This window comes from Neofelis nebulosa, chromosome 14 (assembly GCF_028018385.1).
Source record: "Neofelis nebulosa isolate mNeoNeb1 chromosome 14, mNeoNeb1.pri, whole genome shotgun sequence".
NCBI classification, from domain to species: Eukaryota; Metazoa; Chordata; class Mammalia; order Carnivora; family Felidae; genus Neofelis; species Neofelis nebulosa.
In genome coordinates this window covers 83,380,707-83,397,910 of record NC_080795.1, presented here as the reverse complement: position 1 = coordinate 83,397,910, position 17,204 = coordinate 83,380,707, and the positions used below count along the sequence as shown (strand labels likewise).

Genomic DNA, 17,204 nt, shown 5'->3' with positions numbered 1-17,204 from the left:
ATAATATCGTTTCTTTGTTCTCTCTTAGAGGGTTGGGCAAGCTGTCTGGTTCATTATTCTGACAGAAATGGAAGTCTTTACTCCAAAATATTTCCAGTGGGTGCTGTGGGCTGGTCTCCTGTGTCAGAGGAGGGGCACGGCTCCTTCTCCAGGAGCTCCTTCTCCTTCTCCTTCACCACACTCAGCTCAGCCTGGCCCTTCTGGTTCCAGGAAGTTGCTTTCCTTCTGTAGCGGGGACTGGGCAGAAAGGAGCCTCTGATAGTCAGAGTTGGTGAAATGTTTCTCAGGTTTATCTGCAGTTTTCTGGAACCTCCAGTGAGTAGCTGGAAGGGACTCCCTCACAGACAACAGAAGCCCTGAAGACCGCACTCGTGACAGAAGGGTGTGGCTCCCAGGCCTCACGGTGCTCAGGGCCCTGTGCAGACCCCAGTGGGATCTGTTACCAGTGGCTGCTGGCACCAGTCTGCAGGTGTGCAGGGCTCAAATCTTCCATGTGCTGGTTACGTCTGTTTCCTGATGTTTTCTATCCTGCTTTCTGTGGGATTGATAAAATTTTTCTGTTTTATTTTTCTCTGGTGTTTGGTTAACATTTTATCATATGCTCCCTCTGGGTCCTCCCAATAAGGAAGTTCATGGGGCATCTGGGTGGCTCAGTCATTTAGGCGTCTGACTCATGATCTTGGCTCGGGTCATGATCTCACGGTTCCTGGGTTTGAGCCCCTCGTGGGCCTCTGCACTGACAGCCCAGGGCCTGCTTGGGATTCTCTCTCCCCTTCTCTGTCTGTCCGCCGCCCCCCCGCCCCCCCCCCACCCCCCGCCTGAAATAATCCATTAAAAGAAGGAAGTTTGTGGTCATGCAGCACCTTTGTTCTCCTTTTGGGCTTGAGAATAACTCTCGTAACCATCATACTAGCTGTTGTGGTTTTGACTGAAAATGTCATTTTATCACTTTGAAAAATACTTTAGCCAATGGTCAGTGTCCCCCACGTGCTTTCCTGCTCCCTGGTCCGCCCTCCTTGCTCAGGAACACTCTTCAGCAGTTACGCTCATGGTGTCTGTGGGTGGGAAGTCTGCTATGGTTTCTGTGTTGGAAAAGGACTTGACTTTACTCCCCTTCCTGAAATGTAATTTCAGGACCTTAGAACTTCATGCTGCTCATCCGTCTCTCAGTTCTGTGTAAACTTCTCCACCACACGGACGCGGGCCCCTTGTGGCGGCCGCTCGCAAAATGCTTAGTTTCCCCGAGTGAATTGCTCCTTTGCTAGGCCGTGTTTAGCTGCATGGGTTTATCTGTTCACAGGAATTGGCAACCTTGGCATTTGGGAATATCTGCTGGCCTTTCAGCCGTAGGATGAAGCTCTCAGGAGGTGGCAGGCTTTTGTTCTAGAGCTCAGACTGAGTGTGAGGGGCTGTCCCATGCAGACGGGAGGGTGGTGGCCTGCTTGGTTCTTAGTGCCATCAAGGTGCCCTTGCCAGTGGGACAGGCCAGGTGGGCGGGGGCAGGGAGGTGGGAAGTGGGAGGTGGCTCCGATCTTTGGCATTTTCTGTCTAGACGAGAACCAGTGAATGGAGGGTGCTGTTTAGCGTCCCAGTTGCTCACCCTGACCCGAGGGTGCCAATGGTGTCTGTGTCTGTGGGGAGTCTCGGGACTCCCTCATCACTGCCGTGGTCCCTGTCCTTTCCTAGGACACAGGTGTAGAAGTCGCCTCTGGAGAGGCTGAGGGCAGAGCCAGATATGGGGGTATCCAGGGCAGCAGGGCATGTACCCTAAGGGAGTGGGTAGGTCCACCTTGCCTCGAGCCCCATTCTGGCCTGTGTGGGGCCGCCTCTCAGACACCAGGCAGGGGTGGGGGTGCCCAAGCTTGGAGTGAGGAGAGTTGCTGGGCACCAGGAGCAGATTGCAGCTTCCTGGGACTCCTTCTCCAAACAGCCCCCATTAGGAGCCAGCACAGAGCGTCTTCTGTTCTAGGGCTCATGTAGGAAGTTGGAATCAAGAACCTTGTCGCCCACTCATGCCCGGAACTTTCCTGCAGTGTGAGGCGGAGAGCAGTGAGCAGCTGCCCTTGGGGTGGGGGTGGGGGTTGCTGGCTCGAGGCCTGCAGTGCAGTTGGGGCTCCCCCACAACACCAGACCTGCTCTGGGCGTGCCCCTTGCCCACCAGCCGTCCTAGCTGCCCCACCACGGCTCCAGGCATCGGCACAGGGCAGGTCTGGGCCAGCAGATGACCCTGGGCTGCCCTCTGCTCATCCGTGGGGCGAGGCCTGAGCAGGACCTGACTCCTGAGGTGGAGGGGAAGATGGCCAAGGCCCGCACGGCTAAGGGTCTGCAGAGGGTGGACGCGCATGCAGCTCCCCGGGACTGATCCCAGGACAGCTGTCGCCACGTCACCGTGTGTCTTCACACACACTCACTTGTCCGCACTGTGTTGGTGCTCTTCCAGAGGTGAGGCTGGGGGGCACCTGAGTAGGATCAGGACCCAACAGTCCAGGCTGAGGGGGGCAGCCCTGGCGGTAGCCTCAGTGAGAGCCAGGCACCATTTCTCCACTCAAATGCCACCTCCCTACTGGGGAACGTGTCACCCGGGCTGCAACCTGCCCCAGCTGGCCCCCAGGACCTGCTGAGCAGGGGGCAGCCTTCTGCCGCAGGGAGGAGAGCTGGCCCTCCGTCCGCGCTGTGAGGAGGGTTGGGGCCTTGCCGAGGTGCGCCTGCGCTGACTTTCAAGGTAAAGGACCTGTGGCAAGTGAGAGGGGCATCTCTCAGGACAGAGTGCAGGGAGCTCACACGTAGGACTCGACGGCAGGCTGACCCAGGGCCAGGAGCCCCCTTTCCTAGCCTCCCTTTACATATTCCTGAAAACAGTCCCAGAATGCATGAGGAAGTTGTGAAGTCAGCTCTTCTGAAGGTCCCTACGAAGTCCCCGAGCAGAGGAGAGGGGCAGGGCCGGGTGTCGGCTGCTCCTCCCACCCCCGAGGTGTGCAGGCCACTCTGCCCCACGGGCGGCGGCTGGGACCTGCAGAGGGACAGGTTCAGGACTTTCTGAGGAACGTTGCCGTAGCCTCTAATAGAAATAAAAACATTCTGTCCTATTGAAAATACTGTTTTGGAAATAAGCGCAGATGACAAAAGCAGAGCGTGAAAGTAGAGAAATGAGACGAATGAAGGCAGGTGTGGAAACGGCTTGCCCGAGGAGACGGTCCCAGACCCCACCACCGCAAGGCGCAGGCCCCCTGCGCTCCAGAGACCAGGTGCAGCCGTGCCCCTGCGATGAGGGCCCGGCCGCGGGCTGCTCTTGTCTGTGTTTCCAGTTGTCCCTCAGTGCTTGCAGGAGCTTATTTTCCTCCTGGCTCTTCTGTTTGCTCCCGAGTCTGTGGCCTGAGGGCTGCACGCTGCCATGCCCTGCCCTGCTGGCTGCTACCTCCCTGGCGCCCCCAAGGGGAGGGACAGGCGAGAAGCTCCCTTAACACCTCCCCCCTCCCCCCCCCACCAGGTTCCCCCGCTCCTCTGCCTGTCACACTCTTAAGCCCTTTTTTCACTCAAAAGGAGGCTTCTGTTAAGAAACCAGCCAGTTATTTTACTTTATTTAGTGTTGACTCACAATGCAGAGGTCTAGGCACTAGTACAGTAGCGAGCAGAAGGCATGATTCTAGTTCAGAGCATTTAAAATTTTTTTTTTAACGTTTATTTATTTTTGAGAGAACAGCATGCGCGGGGGGGTGGGCAGAGAGAGAGGGAGATACAGAATCCGAAGTAGGCTCCAGGCTGTCAGTAGAGAGTCCGATGCGGGGCTCGAACTCATGAACCAGGAGATCATGACCTGAGGCGAAGTCAGATGCTTTGGATGCTCAGTCAGACTGAGCCACCCAGGCACCCCTGAAATCAGAGCATTTTTAAACAATCAAGAGATAAAAGTAATAAGAAAACCGTCGTCTACATCTTTCTTTGCAGAGACCCGAGTCTCCCTCCATCCTGGTCCTGCCCTCAGACTCTGGCTGATACCCCCAACTTGCCAGTTCGGAGGCTGAGGCAATTGGGTGGAGTCTCCCACCAGCTGGAGGCTGGCCGGCACCCCAGCCTGTGGGCTCTGGGAAAGGTGACCGCAGGACCCAGAGCTGCTGTCACCCCTTTGTCACAATACCCTCTCACAGCTGCCCTCATTTCTCTCAGACCCTGGTGGGGTCATGCCATGCTTGTAGAGGGTTTGGGGAACAAGCAGGACCGGGCGTGGGGCTGTTCTGGTCACAGGCTGGCTTCTCTTTTCTGACCTCTGGCACCTGAATGTGTGATGCGTATTCTGAATGTGTGATGTGTATTTTGTTCTCTATGTGGTCCCGTGGGGGTCCTGGTACAGTTTTGTTGGTGAGAGAAGCCCCGAACAGCAAGGACCACAGGAGCAGGGGCTGTGCAGCCCAGCGTGTCTGGGTGTCCTGACTGTCATGGAGCCTCCCGCGACCAGAGGCCAAGTGCTGTCCCCAAGGCGGCAGCTGTCCAAGCGCCCTCAGAGATTCACTCTGTGCTGCACCCAAGTGTCTCCAAACAAGCGTCCTTTCTGTGTGGGGTGTGGTCCAACATCCTTCCCAGAAAAGTTTGAAAAGCTGGTCCTGACCCACAAGTTGATGCCATGACTGGCAGGTCGGGTCACGGTTGAAACCTTTGGAGGGGGTCGATGAGAAGAGCCTTGCGGGAGGCGCGAGCGGGAAATGCCAGCCTGTCCTGGTCACTGAGTGTAGAGAATGGGCCATTGTGCTTCCTGCTTAGAGCCAAGCTTTCAGAACATGAAACTGAGATGCACTCATTGTTCAGAACTTGGAAAACTTATTAAAAACAGCATTGAGAATGGAACTTAGGCCTTTTGGAGATGATGGCTGACTAAAGACTTGTTTATTCTACTTCCCTCCCTGAAACTCACTGAAATGAACAGAAAGAATGAGAAATAGAGAACGAGATTTAATCTACAATGAACCCAAGGAAGAGCCACAGCCGGAGGAGGAAGAGACGGGGAGAGGGCGGCAAGAGCCAAAGCCCTGATGCACAAAGAGGATTTAGGGACACGACTGACGGCATTTACGTGACACAGCAGTGGCTGTGGGACAGACCAGATGTGGGAGGCATGTGGTGAGGGAGGTGAGCTGGAGTGAGCTCTGGTGCTGGGCTGCCGCCGGCCCTGAAGCGGCTGTGCAGGCAGGCCCCCTGTGAGCCCCAGCTGGGCCGAGGCCACGGCGGTCGCCAGAGCCTTTGGGGGACCTTCGCTGGACCAGAGGGCAGGAACCTGTGGCGCGCGGAGACAGCCCATCTGAAAGTGCCGCCAGCCTGAGCAGAGCACCGGGGGGAGGTGGCCCTGAGGCCTTTCTGGGACCCCTGCGTCGGTGGGGCCTCGACCCAGACAGCCCCGTTAGGTCTGCTTTCGGTTGGAGTTGGGTTTCCGTCACTTGCAACCAAAAGATGTCCTAATACCAGAAACTCATTTCCAGGGCAGAGCCTGTAAGAAAACTTGGCAATAGAGCATCCTGGAATGATACACCCGGTTTGAGACTGTCTCATTCCTTGTTTAAAGATGAGCAATAATCAGGAGCCAGACCTTATGTACAGACTGAAGAAGGAGAAGAGAAGAGGGAATGAGCACAATTAAACCGTGGGTGAAGCAAACAGAAGAATTAACAGATGGAAAGTTTAGATAGAACTTTTTCTGTATACTAAAAATACAAAATTCAAAACACATAAAAAAGAGCTCAAAGAAAAGACGACATAGCAGGAGAGGAAGTGAGCTGGCAGAACTGAGAAAGGGAACTGAAGTCCGAAATCCATTACCAACGTGAGAGCCCCATTAGCAATGACAAAACGGGATGGACACTCCTAGGAGGAATTAGTCCTCCAGAGGACAGGCTGCTTGGAAAGAACATGCTGGCGTGGGGAGAAATCAGAAAAGTGGTCAGAGAGAAGGTGCCTGAGCCAGAAGGCTGCAGGGTGGTCCGTTGTGGGTCGGGATGGGTGTGGGGAGTCCAGAGGAGAGATGATGTCCAGGGTGCAAGGGACAAGCAGACCAAGGCCTCCTGAGAGTAAAGGAAGGCCAGCTGTGCACAGTGAGAAGGGTGCATCACGTTTCTGGAAAAAATGGATACGACATGACCAGGCGCTAGAACAGAAACTGGTCGGTGAACTGAGTCTGTTGTGCCGGCCCAGCCCACCTCATCCTCTGCTGTGGACGGCAGTGGAGCAGAGGCAGCAAGGTGAGGGGTGAAGAAATGCTCCCCAGGAATTTGTTCTGAGCCAGCGTGGCCTCGGCACAGGCACCCCACCTGGTGGAGTTGTGTCTGCCAGGTGCTGCACTGTGCGGCTTTGAGAGGAAGGGCGTGCTGGAGAGCCGTGTCCTTGGAGGCAGAGCATTTACACAGACTGCTCTTTTCAAGGAGAGATGTGTCTGTTTTCCCCACTTCACTTATTTATTTGGTTATTCACTTATATCAGTATGGGCTCAGATATTTTATACTTTGGATTATCATCTCATATGACTTCCCCCCTCACACTGCGCCAGCTTTGGTCATTGAGAGCTCTTTCAGTTGGCTTCGTTGTCCCTTTGACAGACCCCATCACTCTGGGGCTTTGTCTTTGTTTTAGCTCTTCCTCACTGCCTCAGTGGGACCCTTTAAACTCACCTTGTCTTTTTCCTGCCCCAGGGATTTCAGCCGTTTCTCCGAGGAGAATGCTGTCAGAGCCCAGAGCTGGGCACTGGGTATGATCCTCGCTGGGGGCTGTTGTTGTTGCTTCTAGGCTCTCTTAGCTCACGGAACCAGGAAATCTGTGCGTGCACGCTGGCCTGTGTGTGGGTGTATGTGTGTGCACACATACACACAGAGATCTCTCCAGGTTCTGAGGAACCCATCTCTCATGGGTTCTGACTTTTGTCTCCACCCTAACCGATCCCCATGTGGGGTCGTCCTAGCCTCCTCCCCACGCTTGCCTGTAACCTGCCATCGTTTTGCTGAATTGTTCAGTTCCCATGTACACATGTAGTGGTATCAGAGTTGGAGACCCATACTCCTGACAAGTGACTTTGTCAACTAGAGACAGTGCCTGTATGTAGTTCCTTTTGTGTTGAGTCTTCTACCCTTGCTCATTTCCAAAGTCATTCAGGTTAGCACCTTTCCACCACCTCCTTTGAGGTTGTTTCATACATTTGCGATACAGGTAGATTGTTTTGTCCTATGCTGCATTGCATTTTGAGAAACCTTGACTTCCTAAATTATTTTTTTTAACTTGCATATGTTAAAGTTCACTCTTTATGCTATAAATTTCTGTGGTTTTGACAAATGCATAGTGTCAGGTATCCACAATGGCAAAATTGTACTGAGTATGTTCACCACTTTAAAAAAATCCCCTGTTCAACCTTCCTCCCTCCCCTGGATCACTGGTAGCCAGTCTTTGTACCATTAATATAGTTTAGTGTTTTCCAGACTCTCATATATTTGGAACCGTATGTCGCATAGCCTCGAACAGACATTTTAAGTCCTTAGTTATACACTATGCCAAGGTAAATTCCAGGTGATTATGGAATGTGTTTATTCAGTAAATGTTTGATTACTCCATGCCAAGGATGCAGTGGTTCACAAAGCAAATATCATCCCTGCTCTCATGGAGCTTACCCTCTGGGGAGGAAGGGAAATTAAATATCACAGTTGTAATACTTTATTTGTGTAATTGTGCAGTGCTGAACAAGAGTACCTGCACTTCCTCCTGTTCCCAAGATGAAGCAACAGGGGTCATATTTACCTTCTCACAAGGAACTAATAAAAAGCTGGACCATATATATTTATATTTAGTGTATAACATAGTTACATTTTTTTTTTTACTTTCTATAATTTGTTTAATTTTTATCATTTGCATCCAAGTTAGCACATGGTGCGACAGTGATTTCAGGAGTAGATTCCTTAGTGCCCCTCCCCCATTGAGCCCATCCCCCCTCCCACAACCCCTCCAGCAACCGTCTGTTTGTTCTCCTTATTTAAGAGTCTCTTAAGTTTTGCCCCCCTCCCTGGTTTTACATTATTTTTGCTTCCCTTCCCTTATGTTCCTCTGTTTTGTCTCTTAAAGTCCTCATATGAGCGAAGTCATATGATATTTGTCTTTCTCTGACCAGTTTCAAAAAAGCTGGACAATATTTATGAAACCTTGGTTTTCTAAGTTGTGGGTCTAAGACGACAAACTATACTGATTCCTGTGAGATGAGAGTCGAACAAGGTGAGTCCAGTGATTTCCTGGCTCCCTGCATGAGCAGAGTTTCCAGGTTGTGCTGCAGGGATGCAGGGTCTGGCAGAGCCCCTGAGTTCAGGAGTCTGGGGTGGCCACGGTGATGGAGCGTGTAGGGAAGAGCAGCAGAGTGGAATGCTGCAAGTGGAGAGAACTTGGAGGCCTGTGGGAGAGTGCCATTCAATATGTGGGTGTGAGGAAGCTGGTAGAGGCAGGGAGAATCCCCCAGAAGAGTTAGAGGGAACGATGCTCAGAGCTCTCAGAACACTGTGAAAGGGGTCTTGTCATGAGGCAGACTGAACCTTCCTTCATAATTCACAGGGCACTGGGTTGACTGCTCAGTGGAGGGTAATTATCCGTAGAATAAATAGTGCTCTGGTGCCCCTAACCAGTGGTAGAAGCAAGAACTGAAGGTTTCACACATTTTCCAAGTAACTGTGTCCCAAAACAAAGCTCAAGAATATTTATAGGAATACACAGGTTATTATAACTATATTCCATGTGTTCAAAAAGCTAAAGGAAACACTGGATACGTTGAGTAGAGACAAGATGAAGTAAAGACTGAATCACAAAAAGATCCAAATTAAACTCACAGAGTTGAAACTAAAATGTCTGAATGCAAAACATACTGGGTGGGAGGAACAGATTACACGCTGCAGAAGAAAAGCTCAGTGAACTTGAAGACAAAGCAGTAAGGTCTATGCAAAGTAAAACAAGGACAGGAAAAGTACTCTCAAATAAGCAAAAGAGCAGGACTGAGCTGTGGGACATCTGGCAGAGGACTAACTAACACTTGTGTAATTGTAGATCCCAGTGGGGAAGGAAGAGTGCAGAAACACTATCTGAATAAATATTAGCTGAAATGCTTCCAAATTTGGTGAAAACTATCAACTTAAGCAATCTTAACAAACCCTAAACACAAACACAAATACTGTTAACACAAGGCACATGATAATCCAATTGCTCAAAATCAGTGATGAAGAGAAAGTCGTAAAAGCAGCCAGAAAACGGGGTGCCTGGGTGGCTCAGTTGGTTAAGTGTCTGACTTTGGCTCAGGTCATGATCTCACAGTTTGTGGGTTTGAGCGCCGTGTCGGTCTCTGCTGACAATGCAGAGCCTAGATAGAGCCTGCTATGAGTTCTGTGTCTCCCTCTCTCTCTGCCACTCATGCTCTGTCTCTCTCAAAAATAAATAAACATCAAAAAAATTTTTTTCTTAATGAAAATAAAAAAGCGGCCAGAAAACAAGACTACATACAGAGGAACAACAGTGCAGATGATAGCAGATTTCTCTTTGGAAAGTGTGGGTGAAGAGGCCAGGGAGCAGCTAGCCTGGAACTCTGCCCGTGTAAACACGTTGTTAAATGAAGGTGGAGTAAAGATATCTCAGATGTAGAAAAGCTGAAAATCCATCACCAGCAGACCTTCACCACAACGGATGTTACAGGAGTGGCACCAAAGGCTTCAGGCTACAGGAAAATGAACCCATGTGGAAATCTAGGTCTACCCAAAAGAGTGAAGACTCCTGGAAATGGCAGCTGCATGTCTAGATATACATATACTGTCTTATTATTTAAATCTCTTTAGAAGATAACTATTTGAGGAAAAGTAATAAGATAGCAGAAGGGGGGGGGGCGGTTATATATAGAATAAGATATGGCAAGAATGGCACGAGGTCCAGGAGAGGAGAAATGCCAGACACATGTACTCAAAGTGGTATGATTTCTCTTGAAGGCAGACTATAATGAATTAAATATGGACACTATAAACCCAAAAGCATCTACTAAAATAGTAAAACAATGAATTACATACAGCTGGTAAGTTAGCAATGGAGATAAAATTGAATCACATACAATACTTAATCCAAAAAGGAAAAGGGGAATAAAGAATAAATGAGACGAATTTTTTTAAATTAGCAAAATGAAGGCACCTGGGTGGCTCAGTCAGTTGCATGTCCAACTCTTGATTTTGGCTCAGGCCATAATCTCAGGGTAGTGGGATTGAACCATGTATCAGGCTCCACACTGAGCGTGGAGCCTGCTTAGGATTCTCTCTTTGCGCCGCCTTCCCCCCCCCCAAATAAAAAATTAAATAAAAATTAAAAAATTAAAGGAGCAGAATGGTAGATTTCAACCTAACCATGTCAACAATCACAAATCTAGATGGTTTAAACACCCAATTAAAAGGCAGAATTTGTCAGCATTAAAAGACAGTACCCAAATATATGCTGGCTACAATAAACCCACTTTATTTATTTATTTATTTTTTCAACGTTTTTTATTTATTTTTGGGACAGAGAGAGACAGAGCATGAACGGGGGAGGGGCAGAGAGAGAGGGAGACACAGAATCGGAAACAGGCTCCAGGCTCCGAGCCATCAGCCCAGAGCCTGACGCGGGGCTCGAACTCACGGACCGCGAGATCGTGACCTGGCTGAAGTCGGACGCTTAACCGACTGCGCCACCCAGGCGCCCCAAAACCCACTTTAAATAGTAAAGACACAAACAGGTTAAAAGTAAAAGGAAGGCAAAAGATGTACAATTCTAACACTAATAGAAAGCTGGATTTGCTGTAATAATGTCAAATATACTGATTTCGGAGCAAAGAAAACTACCAGATAAAGATATTTCATGATGGGAAAGAGGTTAATTCACCAAGAGGACAACATAAACTTTATGTACCTAATAGCAGAGCGACAAAACACGTGAAACAAAAACTGACAGAACTGGAGTGCCTGAGGGTCTCGGTTAAGCGTCCGATTTCATTTCAGGTCATGATCTCACGGTTTGAGAGTTCAAGCCCAAGCGTCGGGCTCTGCACTGACAGTATGGAATCTGCTTGGGATTTTCTCCTTCCTCTCTCTGCGTCTCTGTCTCTCTCTCTCTCTCTCTCTCTCTCTCTCAAAATAAATAAACTTAACAAAGAATTGATAGAACTGCAAAGAGAAATAGATAAATCTGCAATTATAAAGTTGGAGTTCTTGGTGTCCTTTACTCAGAAATTGGTAAAACAGGTAGACAGAAATTGAATGCTGCTACCGTCAGCCCACCTGCCCCGGTTGGCATTCATCGAGCAGTCTACCCAACACCGTGCTTTCCAGTGCATATGAGCTGTTTACCAGGATGGACCATTTGTCTGCATCATAAGTTTTTCTGAACCAATAAAAATATCTAGAAAATCACCAGCTACTGGCAAAGTAAATCATGTACGTCTATGTAATCCATGAGTCAAAGGAGAAATCAAAAGGGAAATTGGCAGGTTTTTGCATTAGATGAAAATGAAAATCAAAATTTGTTGGATGCCACAAAAGCTATACCCTGAAGGGGACTTTGTAACACTAAATGCCTGACTCAGATTGAAACTTTAAAAGGTTGCAAAGCACTAAACTCAATTTCTACCTTAAACTAGAAAAATTTAAATTAAAATTAAAAAATTAAATCCAAAGGACTGCAAAGGAAATAATTCAGATCAAAGTGGAAATTAATTAAAGCAGGCAAAAAAAAAAAAATAGGTGAAAAATTGATGAAGCCCAACACTGTCTTTTTCTTATTCAAGATCAGTATAATTGACAAACTTCTGGCTAGCCAGATCATAAATTACCAATATCAGGAACAAAAGAGACGGCATCACTACATATTATATTGATCTTAAAAGGACGATAAAAGAATGGCATAACAACTTTGTGCCAATAAATCTGACACAATTTACATGAAATGGACAAATTCTTGGGAGGCCAAAACCACTAAACATGACTCAAGAAGAAGTTTAAGAACTGGTTAGCTCTGTATCTACTGAACGAATTAAAATTGTAATTAAAAACCTTCCTGCAAAGAAAAGGACAGGCCCAGATGGTTCCACTGGCGTATTCCGCCAAACGTTTGAGGGACAAATAATAGCGATTCTGCACAAACTCTCCCAGCAAATTGAGAGGATGGAATATTCTCAGTTCATTTTCTTAGGCTAGTATTACCCTGATACCAAAACCAGACAAAGATAATATGAGAAGAAATTCACATGGAAATGCAAAGGAGCTAGAAGAATGAAGACAACTTCAGGAATGAAGAGCAGAGTTGGGAGGGCCGTCACTGTCTGGTGTCAGACCCGGAGCATCTGGAGTCAGTGGGACGTGGTGTCTGTCCCGGATCGGAGAGCCTTTCTGGATGGAGGGACTGATCCAGGGATGACTTGAGGAAGGAGGGCCAGTCAGGCATCTCAGAGGTAATCTTCAGCGACCACTGTGCCCCCTGCTCTGGACCAGCCTTAAAGGATGGACAAGAACTGAAAGGGGATACGCAGGTGCAGGTGGTTGATTTGAGTTGCTTTCAGGTTATGGTAGATATGTTTTAGCTTTTCAGAATTTTACTAACACTGCTCAGTGTTTTTTTAATGTTGAAGCCATAAAGGAAGGCCACCTGTTTTCACCCAGATGGGCAAAGAGTTAGAAATACTTGAGTTTCGTTTTTTTTTAATGGCATTCCCAGTAGTTTTAAGTATTTAAGTAAAATTTGTATGGATATTCATATGGCAGAAAGGAGAAGGCTGGGAGCGTTTCTTCTAGGCAGGTGATCTCAGCTCATGAGCCAAGCACCGTCAGGTTGATCTGTGCTGTCACCATCCCTCTGAGCCTTGGAGAAAGTGTCTGATTGGCTTGTAGTCTCCCGCCCTTGGGTTTCTGGCTAGCTGTACCCCATCTGGTGCTTTGAATCTGTTTTATTTCCCCTTGAATAGCATAGTTGGGTTCTGTGGACCAGCCTCTGCTGGGGAGGGTCAGGGACAGTGTCCCTAGCGATATTCTTGCTCCTCATTCTGCAGGCTTTCTGCCGAAACTGAGACATGTACGTACAGAAAAGCTTGAGGGCACAGGCGGGACACTCTTGAGCTTTCATAAACCAACACTCTCGTAAGTGGAGCCAAGCTGAAAGTCAAATGACACTGCCCTTTGGGCCCCTCCCCTCACTATCTGGACTGGAGGTGGCTGCTTCTGACTTCTGACAGCAGAGACTGATTCAGCCTGATTTTGAACGTATTTATGTGAGGGAATCGTACTGTATGCGTCTGATTGTGTTTGGCTTTTGTCTTTCACCCTCTGGGAGCTTCACCTAGGTTGTGGGTAGGCTCCTGGAGGAACTTTGAGGGTCTGTTCTACTGTGATGAACATTCGGCAGTTTCTTGTTTTGACCATTGTGACCAGGGCTGCTGGGAACATTGTGTGCAGGTCCAGGTAAGTGTGTGTGTGTGTGTGTGTGTGTGTGTGTGTGTGTGTGTCCTCTGCCAGCCTTTATCGCTGTAAGTGGAAGCTCTCGGTGGGGGCCAAGGTGTACGTGCAGCTCTAGGAAGTACTGCCAGCTGTGGTCCTGAGCAGGCTGACCCATCTCTTGAAGCCCTGATGAGCTGCCTTGCCCTTGCTAGCATGTGATGGGTTTCCTTTCCCATTTTAGCCATTTTGGTGGGTGTACTGGTTATGCTTTTTCATTAACATTATATTTTAATTAGCCATTGGGTTCTTGATGGCGTAAGCATTTCCCTGATGACTGATGAGGCTGAGCATACTTCCATGTGTTTATTAGCCACATGGATTTTTTTTTAATATTTGTTAAAGGGTGCCTGGGTGGCTCAGTCAGTTGAACATCCGACTTAGTTCAAGTCTTCATCTCATGGTTCGTGAGTTTGAACCCGGGCTCTCTGCTGTCAGCTCGAAGCCTGCTTTGGGACTGTCTGTCCCTCTCTCTCTACCCTTCCCCGTGCATGCTTTTCTCAAAAAAAATAAATAAATAAAATAAACATTAAAGTGTTTGTTCTAGTCCTCGTCCATTTTTCTGTTGGATTATCTGCCTTTTCCTAGGAATTTTGTATATGTCCTGGGACTAGTTAGATTAGATACGCATACGTGTGTCCTGTGTTGTGCATGTTCTCTGTAGCAAATATTTCCCTTTCTGGGCTTGTCTTTTTACTTAATGGTGTGTTGATAAACAGGGGCTCTTAATTTTATTATAGTCAACTCATCAATTTTTCTTTGTGCTTAGTGGTTTTTTATGTCTGATTGAGATACCCAAACCTGTTATAAGACTAAAAAACTTCTACATTTTTTTTCTAAAAACCTTATTGTTTTACTTGTAATGTTTAGAAGTATAATTCGTCTAGAATGGAGTTTTGTGTATTGGATGAGATAGGGGTCAGGATCCATTTTTTCCCATGTGTGTATCTAGTCACGACAATACCATTTTTTAAAAGTCCACTCTTGGGAGCTTGGGTGGCTCAGTCGATTGAGCATCCAGCTTCAGCTCAAGTCATGATCTCATGGTTCGTGAGTTCAAGCCCCTCGTCAGGCTTGCTGCTGTTGGCACAAGAGTCTGCTTCAGATCCTCTGTCCCTCCTTCCCTCCCTCTCTCAAAAATGAATAAATATTTTATTTTTTTTAAATTTTTTTTTTAATGTTTTTTATTTATTTTTTTTGGGACAGAGAGAGAGACAGAGCATGAACGGGGGAGGGGCAGAGAGAGAGGGAGACACAGAATCGGAAACAGGCTCCAGGCTCTGAGCTGTCAGCCCAGAGCCTGACGCGGGGCTCGAACTCACGGACCGCGAGATCGTGACCTGGCTGAAGTCGGATGCTTAACCGACTGCGCCACCCAGGCGCCCCATGAATAAATATTTTAAAAAGAAAAGTCCACCCTTTGTCATCAATCAGGTGATCCTGTGTGAGTGTTGCCTATTCGTGAGCGTTTTCCTGTCTGGGCCATGCCACATGCTTTGTGCACAGCGCTACTGCAGCCCCAGGCGGGTGGTGCTGTCCCTGTTGGAAGCCGAGGACATTGTGTCTGAGAGGTGGCAGCAGCTTCCCCAGGGTCAGCTGGCAAGGGGCCTGGGTGCCCTCCTGTGGGCTGGGGTTCAGGGGCCGGGCACAGGGAGCAGAGAAACTGTGCTCGGGCCTGGATGTTCCTTACTCTGGCCAGCGCACTGGGCTGTGAGGGGCTGGGCTGGGCCGTTTCGGGTTCCCCAAACCCAAAGATGTTTTCTGAGTTTATGTGCTTAGAGGCTTCTGCTCTCTCACAGGGCGGTGCCTTCCTGACTGACAGTGGAGGGAGAGTCCCGATGATCCTCTGACTTCTGTCCGCCTGGGGCCTCCGGAAAAGACTGCAATGTCCCAGACGAGGGATTATGAATGTGACAGCCATGATGCTGGCGTGCAGGAGCCCCGGATTTCAGGGTCGAGCACGAGGTAAGCGGAAGCCGTCTGTGCAGGCCGAGTCATCAGAGGACTGGTTTTCTTCCTTTCAGAGAAGGACCAGCAGCCGGCGGGCTGCCAGGGCTTTGCTGCCAGGGGTGAGCCCTGCTTTCTTCGGGATTTGATGTGCTCCCTTGGAAGCCCCGCCCCTGGGTTCCTGCTGCAGAGGGAGGGGGCCCAGATGCCCTGCAGGCCAGCGGTGGACCCAACTCCGTGCGCCCCTCTGGGCATCAGTCCACACCAAGGCAGTTCATCGTTTTAATGTTTCTCGTTTTCAGCTTTATTTGTAAATAATCCCACACTTACAGAAAAGTTGCAAGAGCAGAAACGGTGCACTGGATACTTGCACCACCTTGCCCTTCACCCTGTGGCCTCTGTGCACCCCCTCCCTCGGCACGGTGCCGTTTTTGGGGGGCATGTGGGGCACGTCTCCCATCTCCTCTGCCTCGTGGTCCAGCCTTTGGCAGCTGGTTCCTGTCATCCTTCACGGTGCTTCCAGCCCCTCCTGAGACACTCGCCCTACCGGACTTGCTGCTGCTGTGCGGCCCCTTCGCCTTTTATAATCTGGAAGGTTCCCTGCCTTTTGTGACACTGACACTTTTTAAGGCAATAGTTGCCCTTTCAAACGGAGCGCTGGTTCGTGTTTGCCGATTTCTTAGTAGATGCCGCACAGCCGTGTCCTGCCGGTCCCGGGGTCTCACCTCTGCAGACACACGGCCACCTGCTGCTCCTCCGCTCTCCCCTCGCCACCCTGCCCCTCACTGCTTTGGGCGTTCTGCTCGTTTCTTACACAGTTCAGTCTTTCCTGGGATGTGTGCAGAGCGCCGACTTCCCTGCTACGGGGGGGCCTACAGCCGGCACTCTGCACCCCTTGTCCCTTGCTCGTGGATTCCTCTGTTCATTCTCAGTACGGACTCAGAAATTCCTTTCTGTTCTACAGGGTCTGTAGTTCGTTCTTGCACTTAATTACTTTGGTGCTTGCGTTGTCCCAGATGGGGCCGGTGAGGTTCCTTCTGCTACGTGTCCGTGCCTCTTGGATGCTCCTTCCTTCTGGCTCCAGGCACATCTTGTGCTGCTGCCCTGCCTGCAGGCAGCTGCTTCTCTGAGCAGCCCTGGTTCCTTTCCAGGAAGATGGGTATTGGAGGGCCAGTCTGAGGGCTTGGCATACTTGCGGCTCTGGCACTGTGTTTGCTTCTTGGCCCTTTAAGCAGACGAGAAAATGTGTGTGTGCATCTATGTACACACATTAAAAGTGCTAAGTTCACTCCAGTTCCTCCAGTTCCAGCGCTTTCCCCGAGGGTCTGCTCTTCTCGGCAGCCGCCTGCTCCCAAGAGCATCAGCATGTGTACTCGTTTGCTCATCTGATAGCCTATCTGCAAACCATTTCGGAATTGCTTCACCTGTTCCGTATATGTGTGTGTGTGTGTGTGTGTGTGTGTGTATACATATATATACACACACATATAAAACACTCAAAATAAGGTCAGAATTTCTTTGTACTCCACCCCCCATGTGCACTCTGCTCAAAAACTGAATACAGAGTCTAGTCCTGTTCTCCCTTGGATTAGTTCTTTCCCCTTGGTTGTGGTTGTGATGCTCATTGAAATACAGTTGGATTCATTTGTTTCCATTTCCATTGAGTTTTTTCCTTCTCCCTTCTCTTCCTGTTGCTTTAATTTTGTTTTGTAAACACATAGACCATTAACGTGGTTCTAAAAGACAAAACTATGCAGCACATAC

General features: G+C 49.1%; 1 protein-coding gene across 3 annotated transcripts in view; it reads left to right on the top strand.

Annotated features, from left to right (window-relative positions):
• The window catches only part of ARHGAP39 (Rho GTPase activating protein 39), a 110,692-nt gene that overhangs the window by 34,509 nt on the left and 58,979 nt on the right, over positions 1-17,204 (top strand). For all 3 annotated transcript variants that reach the window (XM_058699481.1, XM_058699480.1, XM_058699479.1), the window contains exon 2: positions 15,293-15,458. In XM_058699481.1, coding sequence (XP_058555464.1) covers positions 15,379-15,458 — 80 coding nt within the window. In that variant the 5' untranslated portion in view covers positions 15,293-15,378. The remainder of the gene's footprint in view (positions 1-15,292; positions 15,459-17,204) is intronic.